Source organism: Haliotis cracherodii, unplaced genomic scaffold (assembly GCF_022045235.1).
Source record: "Haliotis cracherodii isolate W230 unplaced genomic scaffold, xgHalCrac1.p SCAF_7, whole genome shotgun sequence".
NCBI classification, from domain to species: domain Eukaryota; kingdom Metazoa; phylum Mollusca; class Gastropoda; order Lepetellida; family Haliotidae; genus Haliotis; species Haliotis cracherodii.
Genome location: NW_027266330.1, coordinates 23,525,987 through 23,545,276, shown reverse-complemented (window position 1 = coordinate 23,545,276; position 19,290 = coordinate 23,525,987). Strand labels below are relative to the sequence as shown.

Sequence of the window (19,290 nt, the reverse complement as noted above, 5' to 3'; positions counted from 1 at the left end):
ACACTCAAATTGAGCTTGTGAGGTTACCAAAGTCATATCTCCAACCTGATCACTTCACTCTTTGCTCCAAAACTAAGCTGAAATGGTTGTAGGGTGACTTTGAAGCCAACTCACTCGGCCCACATCCCAAAAAGAGCCACCACATTGTGAAGGAGTCTGCTACACACTGCATTAAGTGTCTTTTCTTTCTCGCTTCCTTTCAAGAAACTCTAGTTGGTTTCTTTTCTTTCAGATTATCAGGGTTACAGACAGGCACCTTTACCCCACTCTCTTCAGCTGTATCGGGCTGATCACGGCTTCTCAGACAACAGTTTAAACCCTGTGCTATCAGTTCCAGATCAGTCCCTCTGTTGGAAGAGAAAGACAAAAGAGTGTCCCCATTGTTCTAAACCCTTCAGCAACACCTGGGGGCTAAATTATCACATCCGAGCCATTCACGAGAAGGTCATGTACAAGTGTGTATGTGGCAAATCCTACAAGTATCCGCCAGGTCTGGGGCACCATCAGAAAACATGCATTGTCCATGCTGCCAGACACAACAACCCACAGTGATGGTCCACAGAGACCACATGTCCTCACTGACAGACACTACAACCCACAGTGATGGTCCACAGAGACCACATGTCCTCACTGACAGACACTACAACCCACAGTGATGGTCCACAGAGACCACATGACCTCGCTGCCAGACACAACAACCAACAGTGATGGCCCACAAAGATCACAACCCACAGTGATGGCCCACAGAGACCACAACCCACAGTGATGGTCCACAGAGACCACATGTCCTCACTGCCAGACACTACAACCCACAGTAATGTTCCACAGAGACCACATGTCCTCGCTGACAGACACTACAATCCACAGTAATGGTCCACAGAGACCACATGTCCTCGCTGCCAGATACTACAACCCACAGTAATGGCCCACAGAGACCACATGTCCTCACTGCCAGACACTACAACCCACAGTGATGGCCCACAGAGACCACATGTCCTCACTGCCAGACACAACAACCAACAGTGATGGTCCACAGAGACCACATGACCTCACTGACAGACACTACAACCCACCGTAATGGTCCACAGAGACCCCATGTCCTCACTGACAGACACTACAACCCACAGTGATGGTCCACAGAGACCACATGTCCTCACTGCCAGACACTAAAACCCACAGTAATGGCCCACAGAGACCACATATCCTCGCTGACAGACACTACAACCCACAGTGATGGTCCACAGAGACCACATGTCCTCACTGCCAGACACTACAATCCACAGTGATGGTCCACAGAGACCACATGTCCTCACTGACAGACACTACAACCAACAGTGATGGTCCACAGAGACCACATGTCCTCTCTGCCAGACACTACAAGCCACAGTGATGGCCCACAGAGACCACATGTCCTCTCTGCCAGACACGACAACCCACAGTGATGGTCCACAGAGACCACATGTCCTCGCTGCCAGACACGACAACCCACAGTGATGGTCCACAGAGACCACATGTCCTCGCTGACAGACACTACAACCCACAGTGATGGCCCACAGAGCATATGTCCTCGCTGACAGACACTACAACCAACAGTGATGGTCCACAGAGACCACATGTCCTCGCTGCCAGACACGACAACCCACAGTGATGGTCCACAGAGACCACATGTCCTCGCTGACAGACACTACAACCCACAGTGATGGCCCACAGAGCATATGTCCTCGCTGACAGACACTACAACCAACAGTGATGGTCCACAGAGACCACATGTCCTCGCTGACAGACACTACAACCCACAGTGATGGTCCACAGAGACCACATGTCCTCGCTGACAGACACTACAACCCACAGTGATGGCCCACAGAGCATATGTCTTCGCTGACAGACACTACAACCAACAGTGATGGTCCACAGAGACCACATGTCCTCGCTGACAGACACTACAACCCACAGTGATGGTCCACAGAGACCACATGTCCTCGCTGACAGACACTACACCCCACAGTGATGGCCCACAGAGACCACATGTCCTCGCTGACAGATACTACACCCCACAGTGATGGTCCACAGAGACCACATGTCCTCACTGCCAGACACTACAACCCACAGTAATGGTCCACATAGACCACATGTCCTCGCTGACAGACACCACAATCCACAGTAATGGTCCACAGAGACCACATGTCCTCGCTGACAGACACTACAACCCACAGTAATGGCCCACAGAGACCACATGTCCTCACTGCCAGACACTACAACCCACAGTGATGGCCCACAGAGACCACATGTCTATGATGACCGACAACACATATGTCAATGTCAAGCTGGGTTAAGGTCTGGCTTCAAATGTTTAAAACTTGGGAAGTTAGTTGGCTTATAAGAAATGAAGGACAATGTGTTTTCTACTCTTTGAAAGGCATTTAGAAGTGATACACATAAGGAAGATTTTATGGATGTCAACTCCTTTATTATAAGGAACACAGCATTTCAGAGTATATGCTTACTCCTTCATCAGGTGAATGATGATGGTCCAATGGAGAAGGAGTAAGCATATATTCGGAAACATTGTGTTCCTCATGATAAAGAAGTTGAAATCCATAAATTCTCTTCCTTAATGTGTTGTCTGCAAGGGGGAGTAACCCAGCCTCTTGGGCAAGGAGAAGCACCCTTCATCCTTTATGATCTTTATGGTTGATATGATGTTTCCTCACGATATACTATGAATGCATAGGAAAACCAAGAACCCTCAGTGTGATGGGCGTTGTTACAGGCAGCATAATCATTGACATGTCCTTTTTATCTGGTTCCTATATTTAGATTTGTACTATGTTTCAGTCCTGTATTTTTGTAAATTCTATTTTGTTATTTGGAATCCATGATGACTGGTCAATACAGAAGATTGACTATGTTTGATTGATTTTAAGTTGACTATGTTGTTCACAAAATTTGATCAATTTTACAATCATTGTTGCAATTATAGTTTGTCATTAACATTCTGTTGGTTTCTGAGAGTTGCCAATGGCCTACATTGCCCTGAATGACTGTGCAGAGTTGTGTCCCTTGGATGCCAGGATCCACTGGTTCAGTCGGATACTGATCCATGGTTTCTCTACACCAGACTCATATCAAGCTGGATTGTCTGCATCATGATGGATGCTTTGTGTTCTCGGTGATTGATTGATTGATTGATTGATTGATGATCATGTTCCAAATAAAAATCATGACAATAAATAATGTTGACAGTTTTTCTGTATTCATGTTTTGTTTCTATTTCATTTAGTAAAATCGACTGGTTTACAAACATGAATAGAACATACCGTGCAAGTAAATGGTTGTATTTCATATTGGTCTTAAGGAACTGAAATGAGAACTGGCTTTTTTGTTACTTTCAGATAACAGTTCTAGGAATGTGAGTGGATTTGGTGTGGGACATTCTCTAGCATCTCCTGAAAGTAACTTGGGCACTGATAGAAAACCACCATTTGGCCTAAATACTGAAACTATGTCAATGTGTTTGGACTGGGGTCAGAATGTTGTGTTTCACAGAGTTGCCCCGGCCAATCCTGAACCCAAACACAAGCAATACCCTTGTCCGAATTGTGAGAAGATTTTTGCCAGTAGAAGGTCGCGAGTTTATCACGTAGAGTCTGTTCATGAGAACAAGAGGTTCACGTGTGTCTGTGGCAAGGTGTATGTGTACCACCCCAGTCTCCTGAAACACCATAAGACTTGCACTATCTTTAAGGCTTCTCTGGAAGAGAAAAATCCAGTTGACCCAGTCGACTAAAACACCATAAGACTTGCACTATCTTTAAGGCTTCTCTGGAGGAGAAAAATCCAGTTGACCCAGTCGACTAAAACATCATAAGACTTGCTGCTGCAATCGTAGCATGTCCTTGTACCACAACGGTATGGATCACAATATCGATCACTGGATTTTCTGATTCAGACTCGATCATTTAGATAGAGTATTGCTTGCTGAGTGTAGCATTTGACTAAAAAAAACAAGAAAAAAAATCAAGTCTGTTTGTGAAATGTGTGGGTAGGGATGTGAGGGAAGATATATTTAGACAGTTGATTCAGGTTTTTTCTGATGAGTGTGTGAAACAGAATGAGTGAGTGAGTGAGTATGGTTTTACGCCGCTCTAAGAAATATTCCAGCAATATCACAGCAGGGACACCAGAAATGGGCTTCACACACTGTACCCATGTCGGGAATTGAACCTGGGTCTTCGACATGACGAGCGAACTCTTTTACCACTGGGCTACCCGACCACCCCTGAACGAGAATCAGAGTTTCCAGCATGTCTGCTGGAAGGTACCAGAACTATTCATCAAATTGGTATTACTTGGTATTACTTGGTATTACTTGGTATTACTTGGTATTACTTTGGAGCGAGTTTAGTATTTTATTTGTTATTTGCTGTTTATAACTTTTTTAGAATTTGACTGTCATGTGTGATTAAGCCGACATCTACTCAATCCACAACTTATTCCAATTGAGAAAAATACTTGACACAAATTAATTTAATACCATACCTAGTCCCACCCAAGAATTCAGGGGTTCCATAAAGTTCTCATAGCGCTTAGGTTATCCATAGCTCCTATATACATATACGTACGAGTGTCGTTGCGTTACGATCATCTTGTGGAACAGGGCTCTGCTCCACAAACTTTACAATCATTTCATAATACCCCATGACATAATTTGTGAACTTTTGTTCCAAGATCCACCGGCGAAATAATACCATGTGACGTCACCCTGGTAACAGGGTTGCTGGGGTCATCAAGTGTGCATAAGCTCCTCTCAGTAATCTCATCTCCACGTGCAATGTTGTTGAATAAGCCAAGGGATGTTGAGAGTTTTATATATTTGTTCGTGAAACTTGTTCCCGCAGTACATAAGATGCGCTTGGGTGTTACACAATGTGTAAAACAGCTGTATGTTTATTAAACGAGTGACCTCTTCACGGGCAAGTAATAAAATATGTTTCCGATTGACTGATGATTGTGTTCAAATAGTGATTTTAATATATATAATGAAATTAAATCATGTTGACAGTTTTCTATAGTCATGTTTTGTTTGTATATTATTAAGTTATTTCCAATAAACATGAATAGAACAAAACAGTGCAAATACAGTGATTAAGTACAGATTCTATTTCAGAAGGCATAAATCATATGTTTGCCAACAATGTCCTCAGAATGGATGAATGAGTTCCTTGTTCTCCACAAACAGCCTTGATAAATTAGGCACCAACACATACCCAGAGCTCCAGATAAGCTTTTGGTGTTGTGGGTTTTTTACCCATGCATTTTATAAACATTGGGTATCAGTAATTCTAAATGGGTATTAAAATTTCTGTTACCCACTAGTTTTTACACATGTGGGTATTTAAGTTAAATATTTAACACACTATTCACCTAGTCCCTGCAAACTGGTGTCGTGTGGGTTCGAGAGTTTTATAGGACTCAAAACTACCACTATACTTCCACAAGAAAGTGTGATGGCAAATGATCATGATGTAACGTTCATCGTGGAGTTTGTCAAGGTTGACGGAATGTCCGTTTATAATTTCAAAATAAGTTACTGATTTGCTAATCAAATACGCAGGGTTACTTCACAATATTTTGATGATACGCACAAGTTTTATTTTTGGAGCGAATCTGTAATGTTCGTTGCGCATTTGATACGCTTGGATTTTAAAATACTGCGTATTTCTGCATTTTTTATGCGTATTTTATGCAGATACGCAGCTTATCTGGAGCTCTGCATACCTCTAGATTAAGATAGAGATCTGAGCATTGATACTAGGCTGAATCACAAATTGTTTTTGGATATTTTACTTTTAGTGAAGACTGATCACAAATTTGTATTTTTTACACAGAAAATATATTTCATGATTCTTAACATTTTAGTTCAGTATGTTTGAATGTTCAATCTTGGATAAGCACTTAGAAGTTAGAAGAACATGAAGACTTGAAACTTTTTATGAATAATCTTCTTTATTGCTTGTAAAATCGTTCATAGCTACTTTATGCCCTTTCATCTGGTGAAGGATGCAACAAGACTGTCAACGTCTACTCATGCTGCATGAGCACCGACCTGAAGCCTGACTCAGTTGGATTGGGCGTGACCTGTGTCACTTCAGCATCGAGATGACACCATGATAGGACTGAAATACTGTTCCAAGGCAGTGCAAGCATGACCCCTTTGGCTAACACTCTGATGGCTGACCTTAGCACAGACTGACTCTTGAGGAACACCTGGCTGCTTGTGTGTAATCCCACCCCCACATTGTTGATAGCAGCTGAACACTGCATTGTACCATTAAACACAAACACAGTGAGACCAGTGGTGCGACATCCACCAAATAGACAAAGTCTTATACTATTGTATTTAGCACAGAAACTGAAATGGAAAGGACCTGTGAAGATTCGGGTAGAATAGGTCTTCAGCAACCCATGCTTGCTGTAAAAGGCGAATATGCTTGTCATAAGAGGCAACTAACGGGTGGTCAGGCTCTATGATGCCAATCACTGGATTGTCTGGTCCAGACTCGATTATTTACAGACCGCCTTCATATATCTGGAATATTGATGAGTGCGGCATTAAACAACCAACAAACAAACAAACTGATATGGAATGAAAACTGCATCATCTATAGTACAGAACATGTTGATACCAACACTTGAATCACAGCAAACAAGTTGGGATTCAGTAACAAGTTTTAATTCAATAGCAATTGCAGACCTAAAGAAATCGCCTGAACAAAGTTTATTTGGAAACATACTCAGGAAGATGTTGAAACACTCTGTAATCAAGTAATTTATACAGGTTTAGAAGTTCATTTTTGTTATCACATAAGACATGAAGATTTGCCATCTACCTTATGGTGAAAGTGGTAGTCCACAAGGAACTGTCCTTGAATTGACTTCTAGGCTTTCGAACCCTGTCCTCTTACAGGTAGATAAAAATGTCCCACCTCTGTCTCAGACTACACAGACTGGTATAAGTTTAAAGACTGACACTCTGTAGACATGAGCATGTATGGCAAAGGAATATGTTCAACATGTCAAGGTATGGTAATGGATTTTGATCCCGATGCTTTAGTTGTGTCATGATAGTTTTTCTGCAGGATGGATCTATGCGATATGCTAACACACATTGTCAAAATAACCGGGTTTTGCACGCTGCATATATGCAATTTGATTCTTGTACCTTTTGCTCTTGAGGAACAGAAATGAGAACTGGCTTTTTTGTTACTTTCAGATAACGGTTCTAGGAATGTGAGTGGATTTGATGTGGGACATTCTCTAGCATCTCCTGAAAGTAACTTGGGCACTGATAGAAAACCACCATTTGGCCTAAATACTGAAACTATGTCAATGTGTTTGGACTGGGGTCAGAATGTTGTGTTTCACAGAGTTGCCCCGGCCATTCCTGAACCCAAACACAAGCCATACCCTTGTCCGAATTGTGAGAAGAGGTTTGCCAGTGCAGGGTCGCGAGTTTATCACATAGAGTCTGTCCATGAGAACAAGAGGTTCATGTGTGTCTGTGGCAAGGTGTATGTGTACCAGCCAAGTCTCCTCAAACACCAAAAGTCTTGTACTATCTTTAAAGCATCTGTGGAGGAAAAAAATCAAACTGAACCAGTCTCCTAAAACATTAAGTTTCGTGCAATATTGTTTAGATTGGTTGGTTGGTTTGTTGTTTTACGTCGCACTCAGCAATATTCCAGCTATATGATGGGGGTCTGTAAATAATCGAATCTGGACCAGACAGTCCTGTGAGTGATATCATGAGCATTGATCCACGCAATTGGGATCAATGACATGCTTCATTAAGACGGCGAGTCTGACCCCCGATCACATTAGTTGCCTCTTACGACAAGCATAGCTTCTGTCAGGAAAAAAAGGATTGAGCTGGTCTCTGAAGACATTGCGATTTCAGTCGTAATTAAACTATGTGGATTGTTGCTCACAATATCGATCACTTGATTGTCTGGTTCAAACTCCATCATATAGCTGGAAAATTGCTGAATGCAAAAGAAAACGCTCAAACCATTCTTTTGTTGAGGAAATGTGTGGGTAGGTGTGAGTGAAGATATTTTCAGGATTTTGATTGAGGGTAAATTATGAGTCTGTGAACCAGGTTAAGAGGTTCCTGGAAGGTGCTAGTCTCGGGGCAAGTTTTTGTGGAAGGGAGGTGATATACCAAGACTGCTTGGCACAGGTTCTTGTACACAGTGTTGGGGTGTAACGATTCACCAAAGGATCACAACAGTGGCATGTTTCAAGTATCGTGACGAGTATTTTTAAGACTGTTCACAAACCAGCATCATTGATTGTAATGACAACAGCAACTTGAACACTTCCAGGAAGGAGAAACGAACTGTGTGTTCTGACAGATAGAGGTCTGATGTGCAAGATGAAGGTTGGCTGATCCCGTGGATGCCCTTCAACGATGGTAATAACTGTTAGCCTCCTTCAAACAGTATTGAAGAAGGGACGTGTGTGAATTTGTATCTTGGCATACAGTTACTAATACAGCTCATTGGTTTGATATGGTAGTAGCTGGAAAGAATCTGTGGAAGAGAGTGACACGACATGTGTTAATTTGGTGATTCTCAGTATCATGATGCCCTGTTGCAAATGCAACACATGTACGTTCTCGTCTCAATGGCCTCAGTAAAAGAAAATTCAGATTTTTAGAACACTACTTGTGTTATTTTCATAAACTTATTTTCTGTTCCATACGTTTACATGAGCTGCAGTAGTTTTTGCAAGTCTTTAATGTTAGGAACCATACAATTGACTCTGCTTTTAGCAGATATTTCTTATGATTATGAAAACGGTTTTGTCGCCTGTTGTAGTCGGTAGTCTGACAGTTGTATACAATTCTGGTCAGGGTCACTAAATGTGGTGGGATTTGAGACTTTCACCATACAACGGCTTAATCCCCTCTGCTTTTTGTAGTCCTTGCAGAATAGGCTCCCAATACTCCATAGCTTTGGTTTGTGTGTCATAATACTCCTATAATTTAACTTTTTAATATTTGCTGATAGTGAGCCAATCTCCTCACACTGAATTACTTCGAATTCATCAGGATAAAGCTCAACTACCATATTCGACGTAATAAGTGCCCTGCTCTAATAAGCGCCCACGGCAATATTTGCTAATATATTGGCTAGTGAACAATCCCAATTTGCACCCCTTCCGATTGATCAATGTACAAATGACTTAATCGCTTACAATACGCACTCATGTGTTATATGCACCCATTATTATGGGCAATTAAATTCTGGAAAAATATATCTGTCTATATTAACATTTCAGGCTGTCAGCATAAACCACGGAATTTATCTTTCAACTCTGTTTTTTTTATTCACCAAAATACCATCTTAATAAGAGCCCCCTATTTCTTATAAGGTCAAATAAGGTATTGCTGATTGCTGGGAACTTCTTTGTGTCGACCCTGAAGAACTGCACCCACACAGCTTACAGGACTATTAGGTTTATTTCATTATTTTTTAGGGGCGGTCTGGTAGCCTAGTCGTTAAAGTGTTAGCTTGTCATGCCGAAGACCCTGGTTCGGTTCCCAACATGGGTACAATGTGTGAAGCCCATTTCTGGTGTCCCCCGCCGTGATATTGCTGGAATATTGCTAAAAGTGACGTAAAACTGAACTACTCACTCACTCATTATTTTTTAGGGGTATGAATAAGAGTGGGTCTGGGTGACTCCGTTGTCTGAGGTGTCATGATACTTGGTGCCGGGTTGCACCCCTTAGGCATGCCTGAAACCAATAGTCATGGGTTTGAACTCCAGACTCAGCTTTGTCAGCTCAATACCTGTGTGATGGACCACACACTAACTCCTTAGGATAATTAGAACAGGGAGCACTTTCAAAAAAGCTATCTTAGTGCTACGATGATCATGACTCCCATACTCTTTCATAGACTTATTTTAGTCGTAGTGCTAAGATCGCCCAGGTTTTGCCCAGGTGTCTTCATTTATCATGGGGGCAGTCGGGTAGCCTAGTGGTTAAAGCGTTCACTCGTCACGCTGAAGACACAGATTCGATTCCCGACGTGGGTACAATGTGTGAAGACCATTTCTGGTGTCCCCTACCGTGATATTGCTGGAATAGTGCTAAAAGCGGCGTAAAACCATACTTACTGACTCACTCATTTGTCATTTGTACATCTAAATTGAGCAGCAGTTTAATTAAGTTTTAGCTTGTGAATTATGCTTGATACACCATTTAGCGGTATTTAATCTCTGCAATTGTTGAGTTTCAATGTTTGTAAAAGGAGGCTGGCACATTGAACATGTTGAACATACTGTTACGGTTACCTTGGTTTTTATTGAAGTGGAAGAATTTTAGTTGTTTGTTTCTATGAGTTGTAGCAGGATCACGAGGGGTACATGTGGTTTCATGCTTACCGCGTTAGGTTTTATGCCATGAGTCGGAGGCAAGTGGTATTACCGTATTCGACGTAATAAGCGCCCTGCTCTAATAAGCTTATTTATTCACGTATAATACGCCCTCGTGCGTTATATGCACCCTTGATTATGGGCAATTAAATTCTGGGAAAATATATGTCATACATCAACATTTCAGGCTGTCAACATAAACCATGAAATTTATCTTTCAACTCAACTTTTTTTCTCACCAAAATAATATTCTAATTTTGAGTGCGTCCTGGGCGCTTATTACGTCGAATACGGTAAACCTAATTAGGGACGCATAAAACCACTTGTCCCCCTTGTGATCCTGCTACAATGAATTTATCTTACTGATATGATTTTATCTAGCTTTGTAAAGGAATTGAAACAAATTCAGTTTGATAGAAAACAGCTGTTTGATTGAGCTGAGGTTAACTTGTGCTATAGCACGTGCCTTTCACTGACTCGGTGGAAAAAGCATGCAGCTTTCTGCTTCAAAGCAGGGTTAAACAGATTTATTCTGCTCAGAAATTTATTTCGCTCTCAGGCGGGATACATAGTATTTTATCAAGGTCACATGAACCAACCAGATCTCATCATTCTGACATGGAGGTATGATAACTGGGTTTGATTGTTCTAATGTTTATCAGATTTACACAAACAATGTCAATAAAATGTTTGTAAAGTTTTTTTAAGTTTGTTGTTGGTGTTGTGTTTTTTGCACGTGATACACATTGGACAGTTTTCAGATTAGTCGAACATGAACAATTTTGATAATGACTCTCTCTGTACAGGGGGCGGTCAGGTAGCCTAGTGGTTAAAGCGTTGGATCGTCACGCCGAAGACCCGGGTTCGATTCCCGACATGGGTACAATGTGTGAAGCCCATTTCTGGTGTCCCCCGCCGTGATATTGCTGGAATATTGCTAAAAGCGGCGTAAAACCATACTCACTCACTCACTCACTCTCTGTACAGTTATTGATTCCACTTTGTAACTGCTGTAGAGACTATTGCACTTGATAAGGGCTCAAAGCAAGGAAAGCCTTAGACATCGAAGTAGACTGATTGCAATATAGTGGCTACAATGAACACAGTTCTAAATCATCTTGAAATGGAAGAGCCTATTTTGCTGTTTGAAATGAGTAAAATTTACTACATTTATGAGATCTTGTTGGGTGGTTTTTTTTGGTGTTTTTTTTGTACTCGGCTACGAGTGATCGGGTATTTTTTGTGTCCTTTGTAAATACATGAGTGTATAAGCAATGAAAACTAGGAAAGCAACACACTGCAGATGAAATGAAGAACTGTTTTTTGTTGCTTTCAGATATCCTTGGTTATGGCACATCCCACAGTCAACACATCTATTCTCCTCCTTACGATAAAACTCTCCCACAAAATGTCTTCAGCTCAGCATCTGACAATTTCCTAACACCTTGTAACACGGAAACCCCACCTAAAGGATTCCCTTGCTCCCGATGTGATCGCGTGTTTGCCAGTACGGGGGCTCGATGTAACCACGTGGCAACTGTGCATAATAAGGTCAAATTTACATGTGTTTGTGGGAAGGTGTATGCCTACCAGCAAGGTCTGATACACCACAGGAAATCCTGCCCAATGTGCGGATGAAACAGTTTGTGTACATGTAGGATATGGATTAAGAGGCCAGGGTTTGAAATTGACAGTCCGCTTGTCCAGGATTGACAGTATTCAAGAAGGAGTAGTGACATTTCCTTGTGGACTACGTTTACCATCAGGTAGATGGTTCGATTCCTGACATGAGTACAATGTGTGAAGCCCATTCCTGGTGACATTGCTAAAAGCGTGTAAAACAGTATTCGCTCACTCAATCGCTGAATTTACAGACCACCATCATATAGCTGGAATATTGCTGTTAAACAACAAACAAATAAACAAACAAACACAGACTATCAACAGCTGTAGTGCTACAATTGCTCTGTGGTACATGTGACACCTCTGAAAAGCCAGACGTTCTTCCACCCTCGGACAAACTAATTTGGACTAGCAGACTGGTGCCAAAGGGCAACCCACCTTGAGTGTCTCTATGCTGAGGCCTGATACATCATGAACACTTTTTCCAATCTGAGGGTAGACATTTCGACTGAAAAGTTGTGAAGAGACCTTGGAGATAAACTGGTGGTATTTGCCTCCTGCTACTTATAAAGTCTAGGATTTCTTTGAATGAAGCCTGTGTTCATGGCCACTCATATTATTCTTGGACATTCTCAGGCTACCACGGGGGCACGGGTGGCCCAGTCGTCTAAGGTGCCGCAATTCGCTGTGCAGATTGCGTCCCTTGGGCACGCCAGAAACCTATGTTTGTGGGTTTGAATCCCGGTTCGGCCCGATTATGTTTCTAGGTTTGTCAGCACATGGGTTTCACCGAAGTGGTAAACGTCTGAGACCTGCATCACTTCAGCCTTTCCTCCAACATTAAGCTGACACGCCACGATATAACTGGAATACTGTTAATAGTGGCGTTAAACCCAACTCACTCACTCACTCAGGCTACAACAGTTCATTGCAGCCAGGAGTCCCAATGCCTCTGCCCTTAATGTCAAACCTGGAGCTGCCCAGCCGATGAAATTCCAGGGCAGACTAGGTCCCCAGCAACTTTTACTTGTCATGCGAGGCGACTATATGGGTAGGGTGGTCAGACTCTGTATCTTGGTTTTTGTGAGTCATTGTACCCCATTGCTCATTATATCAATTGCCGGATTGTCTGGTCCAGATTTGGTTGTGTACAGGCCCAGTAAACCTGGAGTATTGCAGAGATCAACTTCGGACAGCAAACCAACAAGAAGCAGCCACCCGCAGTTCACAAAGAATATAGGGGCGGTCGGGTAGCCTAGCGTTCACTCGTCACGCGGAAGACCCAGGTTTGATTCCTGACATGGGTATAATATGTGAAACCCATTTCTGGTGTCCCCCCGCCGTGATATTGCTGGAATATTGCTAAAAGCGGCTTAAAACCATATTCATTCACTCACTCGCAAAGAATATTGATCAAAATGGTTTCTAACAATTTTGATCAATGTTGAGAAGTTTTTGTTTTGTTTGTTGTTTAACGCCGCACTCAGCATAATTCCAGCTATATGACGGCGGTCTGCCAATAATCGTGTCTGGACCCGACAATCCAGTGATTGACATCATGAGCATCGATCCAGTTGGGATACGATGACATGCATGAACCAAGTCAGCGAGCCTGACCACCCTATCCCGTTAGTCGCCTTTTATGACAGGCATAGTCGGCTTTTACTGCAAGCATAGTCACCTTTTACAGCAAGCATGGGTTGCTGGAGACCTATTCTACCCCAGATCTTCACAGGTATCTAACGATTTAAGTCAGTATTTGGAAGTAATGCTATTACTAAGGCAGAGTATCTAATCAAGTATCTTGGCAGACATGAACTGAACATGAGTTTGAAAGACCCAAATCCATAAAGGTAGAAACTGGGGTCAGAATTTGAAATAATTGTGGCCATCTAGAGGTTTTGATAAGTCACTAGACAACCAAAATGATCGCCATTCAGAGAGCTGAGCCTTCTGGAAGGTTCTGAAAAAAAAATCAGCACCATATCCGTGCTCGTGGGTTTCACCGAAGTGGTAAACGTCCGAGACCTGCATCTCTTTGGGCTTTCCTCCCACATTAAGCTGACACGCCCTGATATAACTGTATACTGTTAAAAGTGGCATTTAACCCAGCTCACTCACTCACTCTGAAAAAACAAGAGTTGTAAAAGATGATGTTCTTGGTGTGTCCCTGCTGTGTTGCAACTTTAAGTCAAGGTACTGGCCATTTGATATTCTCCTCTTGAGGATTCAGGATTTATTAATATTTTTGTCTATCGGTGCTTCATGTACTACTCAAAAGAAGTTAAGGATCACCTGATTCTTCCATATTACAATGGTTAATCTCTGATGCCATGACCGATTAACATTACCAATATGAAAGAATTGTGTAATCCTTAACTTCGTTTGAGTAGTATAAAATATTTTGGAATCACAACATATTTTTCCCCAGAAAAACCATGACCAATGTTTTTTTATGATATTTATATTTTTAGATCAAGTTATTTAGATAAAATCCTAGAATATCAGATGGTCAGCCCGTTAGTGTATGTGTTCGTGAACCTGCCTTTGTCTTCCAACTGGTATTTGATATTTGATATGTCACAGGAGAAAGTGCCGGTATTGTTGGTAAGAAATGTTGGACATGACGATGTTTTGCAATGGTTACAACGGTAATTTGTGTTCGTATAAAAGTTGTTTCCCTTTTGGTTGTCTTGGTATCCCTTTGTGGATAAAAATTGTGAATCCCATTCTTGGTGTCTCCCCTGTCACTCACTCACTCACTCACTCCACATGGGCACCGTGAGCTAAATATTGAAAGAAATATTTGTCCTAGACTGCTGATAGAGATTTACTGTACTCTGATAGCATGGGTCCTTGCTCATGCTATCAATGACTGACTTGTTGTGTATGTTGAAGATGATGTAAAACCACCCATAATATGCCCGGAATATTGCTCAACATGGATCTTAAAGGTAGACATTGAGCGGACTTTCCAATCACAGCTTTGACCTTAAATGAGGCTTTGTTGTGCTATTGTTAGTCCCATGGGATTTTCGAGCCACAAGTTCTTTGTTTGCGAGATACATAATCACATAGTAATTTTTGTTTCGTTTGAAAAAGGGGAATTCCATTGTGAGTTAGGTCACATGTTACTTTAGTTCTTCCAGCCTTTGGTTATCGCTCAATGACTTCCTTTAACTATCTTCTTGCATTTACTGGGAAGTGGGGTCGCCACCCTGAGTGAAGCCCATTCATGGCATCTCCCACTGTGATGTTGTTGGAAAACCATATTCGACATAATAAGCGCTCAGGGCGCTCTCAAAATTAGAAATAGGGGGTCTTATTAGAATATTATTTTGGTGAAAAACAACAGTTGAAAGATCGTAAATTTCATGGTTTATGCTGACAGCCTGAAATGTTTATATACGGCAGATATATTTTTCCAGAATTTAATTGCCCATGATTAAGGATGCATATAACACACGTATTATAGATAAGTCTTGTGTACATTGATCAATCAGAAGGGGTGCTAATTGGAATTGTTCACTAGCCAATATATTAACAAATATGGCTGTGGCCGCTTATTAGAGGGGGGCGCTTATTACGTCGAATACTGTAATACTGAAAGTGGCGTAAACCCCAATCCACACTCACTCACTCACAAACCCACCCACCATATTGTCAGTCATATTATTGTCAGTGATGGTACGAGTCCTCCAACTTCCACATGAAAAATGTTGTTATTGCAAACAGTGGTATGAACAATAAAAGTGTTAGGTAAAAACTTCATGAGTTCTGTATTTAATAGCACAATGAATGGATTGTGAGTTGTTCGTCCATTGAAAAAATATACATAAATGTGATGGACAGTGATGAAAAAAACATTTTATCAAACCACAAGGCCTGGAAACCTGCAACATTGTGGAAAGGAAATTTCAAGTTGATCTAAGATCATGGTCAGAGTGTCATGTTGCCACTGAAATGCTTCTTCTTAACTTGAATGAAGAGGCAGATTCACAAAAAGAAGCCATTGGATGATGCTTCTAAAGCAAGGGACTGTTTCCTCAATACCTTCCCTGATATGTAAACAGAAGTACACAATAAAGACATAGTATGATGCTTCTAAAGCAAGGGGCTGTTTCCTCAATACCTTCCCTGATATGTCAACAGAAGTACAAAATATAGACATAGTATGATGCTTCTAGAGCAAGGGACAGTTTCCTTCATACTTACCCTGATATGTCAACAGAAGTACAAAATATAGACATAGTATGATGCTTCTAGAGCAAGGGGCTGTTTCCTCAATACCTTCCCTGATATGTCAACAGAAGTACAAAATATAGACATAGTATGATGCTTCTAGAGCAAGGGGCTGTTTCCTTCATACTTACCCTGATATGTCAACAGAAGTACAAAATATAGACATAGTATGATGCTTCTAGAGCAAGGGGCAGTTTCTTTCATACTTGCCCTGATATGTAAACAGAAGTACAAAATATAGACATAGTATGATGCTTCTAAAGCAAGGGGCAGTTTCCTTCATACTTACCCTGATATGTCAACAGAAGTACAAAATATGGACATAGTGTGATGCTTCTAGAGCAAGACTTGCCTTGATATGCCATCAATTATCGGCTCAAACAACAAAATTGGAATGTGAGAGAAACACTTTTTATCATTTCCTTCTTAATGCAGACCTGCATTTCTAGACATCAGTTTGCATGAAGAGGATGTTGTAGTTCTTTGTAGAGATCAATAACTGAGGGTATGCTTTGTAACTGTTGTAATTGTAATTTTGGAATCTTAAGAGTAAACTAAACCCTCAATTTTTGTTACTTTCAGATTTTGGCAGTAGTCTCGGACGAGGCCTACCTACATATATATCTCAACAATCACAAGACGAACTTGTTAAGGAACGGATAAGATTATTCAGAATAGCCCGGAAAATTGGTAGATCTGATCGTGTTTTCCCTGAGCCAATCGACGGAATGTATCCGTGTCCAGACTGTGGCAAAGTGTTTTCGGGATCTGGTGCACGATGGCACCATGTTACCGCTGTTCACAAAAAGGTCACTTACAAATGTGCTTGTGGGAAGGAGTATCCGTATAGGCATAATTTGGTGCGGCACAAAAAAGCTTGTTCCTTTGTGCCAGAATGATAGAACTTGTTTTATTGGGAAAAGGGAAAATATGGTCCTTTGTTGTTGGATCAGAACTGAACTTGATCAGAAAAACAGTGTTTGTGCCCTGTGAAGGATTCCTGTTTAGCCTTGCTGCCAACTGTCCCAATTTTGGGTTACCGTATTTGACGTAATAAGCGCCCAGGGTGCTCTCAAAATTAGAAATAGGGGTCTGTTGTTAGAATATTATTTTGGTGAAAAAAAAACAGAGTTGAAAGATAAATTTCGTGGTTTATGCTGACAGCCTGAAGTGTTTATGTACGACAGATATATATTTCAAGAATTTAATTGCCCATGATTAAAGGTGCATATAACACACAAGTGCGTATTATACTCGAATAAAAAAGTCTTGTGTACATTGGTCAATCAGAAGGGTTGCTAATTGGGATTGTTCACTAGCCAATATATTAGCAAATATTGCCATGGGCGCTTATTAGAGTGGGGCGCTCATTATGTCGAATACAGTATTTGTTATGAATTTGCAACTCAGTATGAAAATAGCAATATGCCACAAGGACTAAATGTTCATTGACACCAGTAAAGAGAGGGTCATTATTTAGCCCTACACCGTCTGCTAGGTAGGTTTGTTTGTTTATTTGTTGTTTAACATAGCACTCAGCCATATTTCAGCTATATGATGAGAGCCTGTAAATAATTATATCTGGACCAGACAATCCAGTGATTTACATAATGAGAATAGTTCCATGCAGTTGGAATACGATGACATTCATCAACTAAGTCATCGAGCCTGACCACCTGATCCCGTTAGTCACCTCTTACAATTCTTATGACAAGCATAGTCGCCTTTTTATGGCAAGCATGTGTTGCTGAAGACTTATTCTACCCCAGATCTTCACGGGTCCCGTCTGCTAGGAATGTGTGTGGTATGAAGTCTACTTATAGCATTGCACTTGTCCAATCAAGACACTCCACTCGTAGTATCAGAAGCTGCTGCAGTCCAAATAGAAACTTAGCGATAAAACTGTCAGCTGAGATTTGGAATCACATGGCCGCTTTGTACTGTTCCGTCTTTGGTGTCCTGACCAGAAGATCATAACAAAATATTAATTATGATGCGGAAAAGTTGGTTGCTATGGATTAGAAGCAGTGAGACATGGGACTATATTTCCCTTGTGTCGGACTGCAAGAAGATGAATAGCATCATAATAATCATCATAATCGGCAGAGACCAACAGAACTGATCTACTGAGACCTGAAAGAGCTCGTTTCTGTACAACATGAAAATGTGAGGCATTGAGATCTTACTTTGTTCCCATAAGTTATGTTCATGTTCAGACATAATTGACAGACACACTTGTTAACTGTGGCTTTTTGCAATGATCATGGGTGTAAATCCAATATTTACTCTGATATGAATCTTGTGCTTTACCAAAGAGGTGTTATCTTTTGTTTGTTTGTTGTTTAACGCCGCACTCAGCATTATTACAGCTATATGACGGAGGTCTGATCTCATAATTGGGATATAATGACATGCATCAACCAAGTCAGCAAGCCTGACGACCTGATCCTGTAAGTCGCCTCTTTCGACAAGCATGGTTTGCTGAAGACCTATTCTACCCCGGATCATCACAGATCAGGTTGGTGCAGGACCCAATTATTATCTGACCCGTGAGACACGTGAAGACCCTGGGTAGAATAGGTAAAAGGTGACTATGCTTGTCATAAGAGGTGACTAACGGGATCGGGTGGTCAGGCTCACTGACTTGGTTGATTCATGTCATCATATCCCAATTGCGTGGATCATGATATTAATCACTGGATTGTCTGGTCCAGACTTGATTATTACAGACTGCCATCATATAGCTGGAATATTTCTGAGTGCGGTGTTAAACACAAACAAGACATGTTTGCTTGTGAACAGGACAATGAGATCATTCATATGTTGTCATGTATCATTCAACAATGTATCTAATAGTTAAGGCTTTTGTTATTTGTTGAGAACTATTCTATTTTGTTGAGTCGGAAGCAGAAGATTTTTCTATTTGACCTTATCAAAATATGTGAATAAAAACGTAAAAAACGTCTTGGGATCATTATTCCA

At 41.3% G+C, this 19,290-nt stretch overlaps 1 protein-coding gene across 1 annotated transcript in view; it reads left to right on the top strand.

Moving 5' to 3' along the window:
- Positions 1-12,707, top strand: part of LOC139447746 (uncharacterized) — a 166,463-nt gene extending 153,756 nt beyond the window's left edge. Inside the window, exon 2 of the mRNA XM_071229229.1 lies at positions 11,780-12,707. Coding sequence (XP_071085330.1) covers positions 11,780-12,081 — 302 coding nt within the window. The 3' untranslated portion in view covers positions 12,082-12,707. The remainder of the gene's footprint in view (positions 1-11,779) is intronic.
- The last annotated feature ends 6,583 nt before the right edge of the window (positions 12,708-19,290 follow it).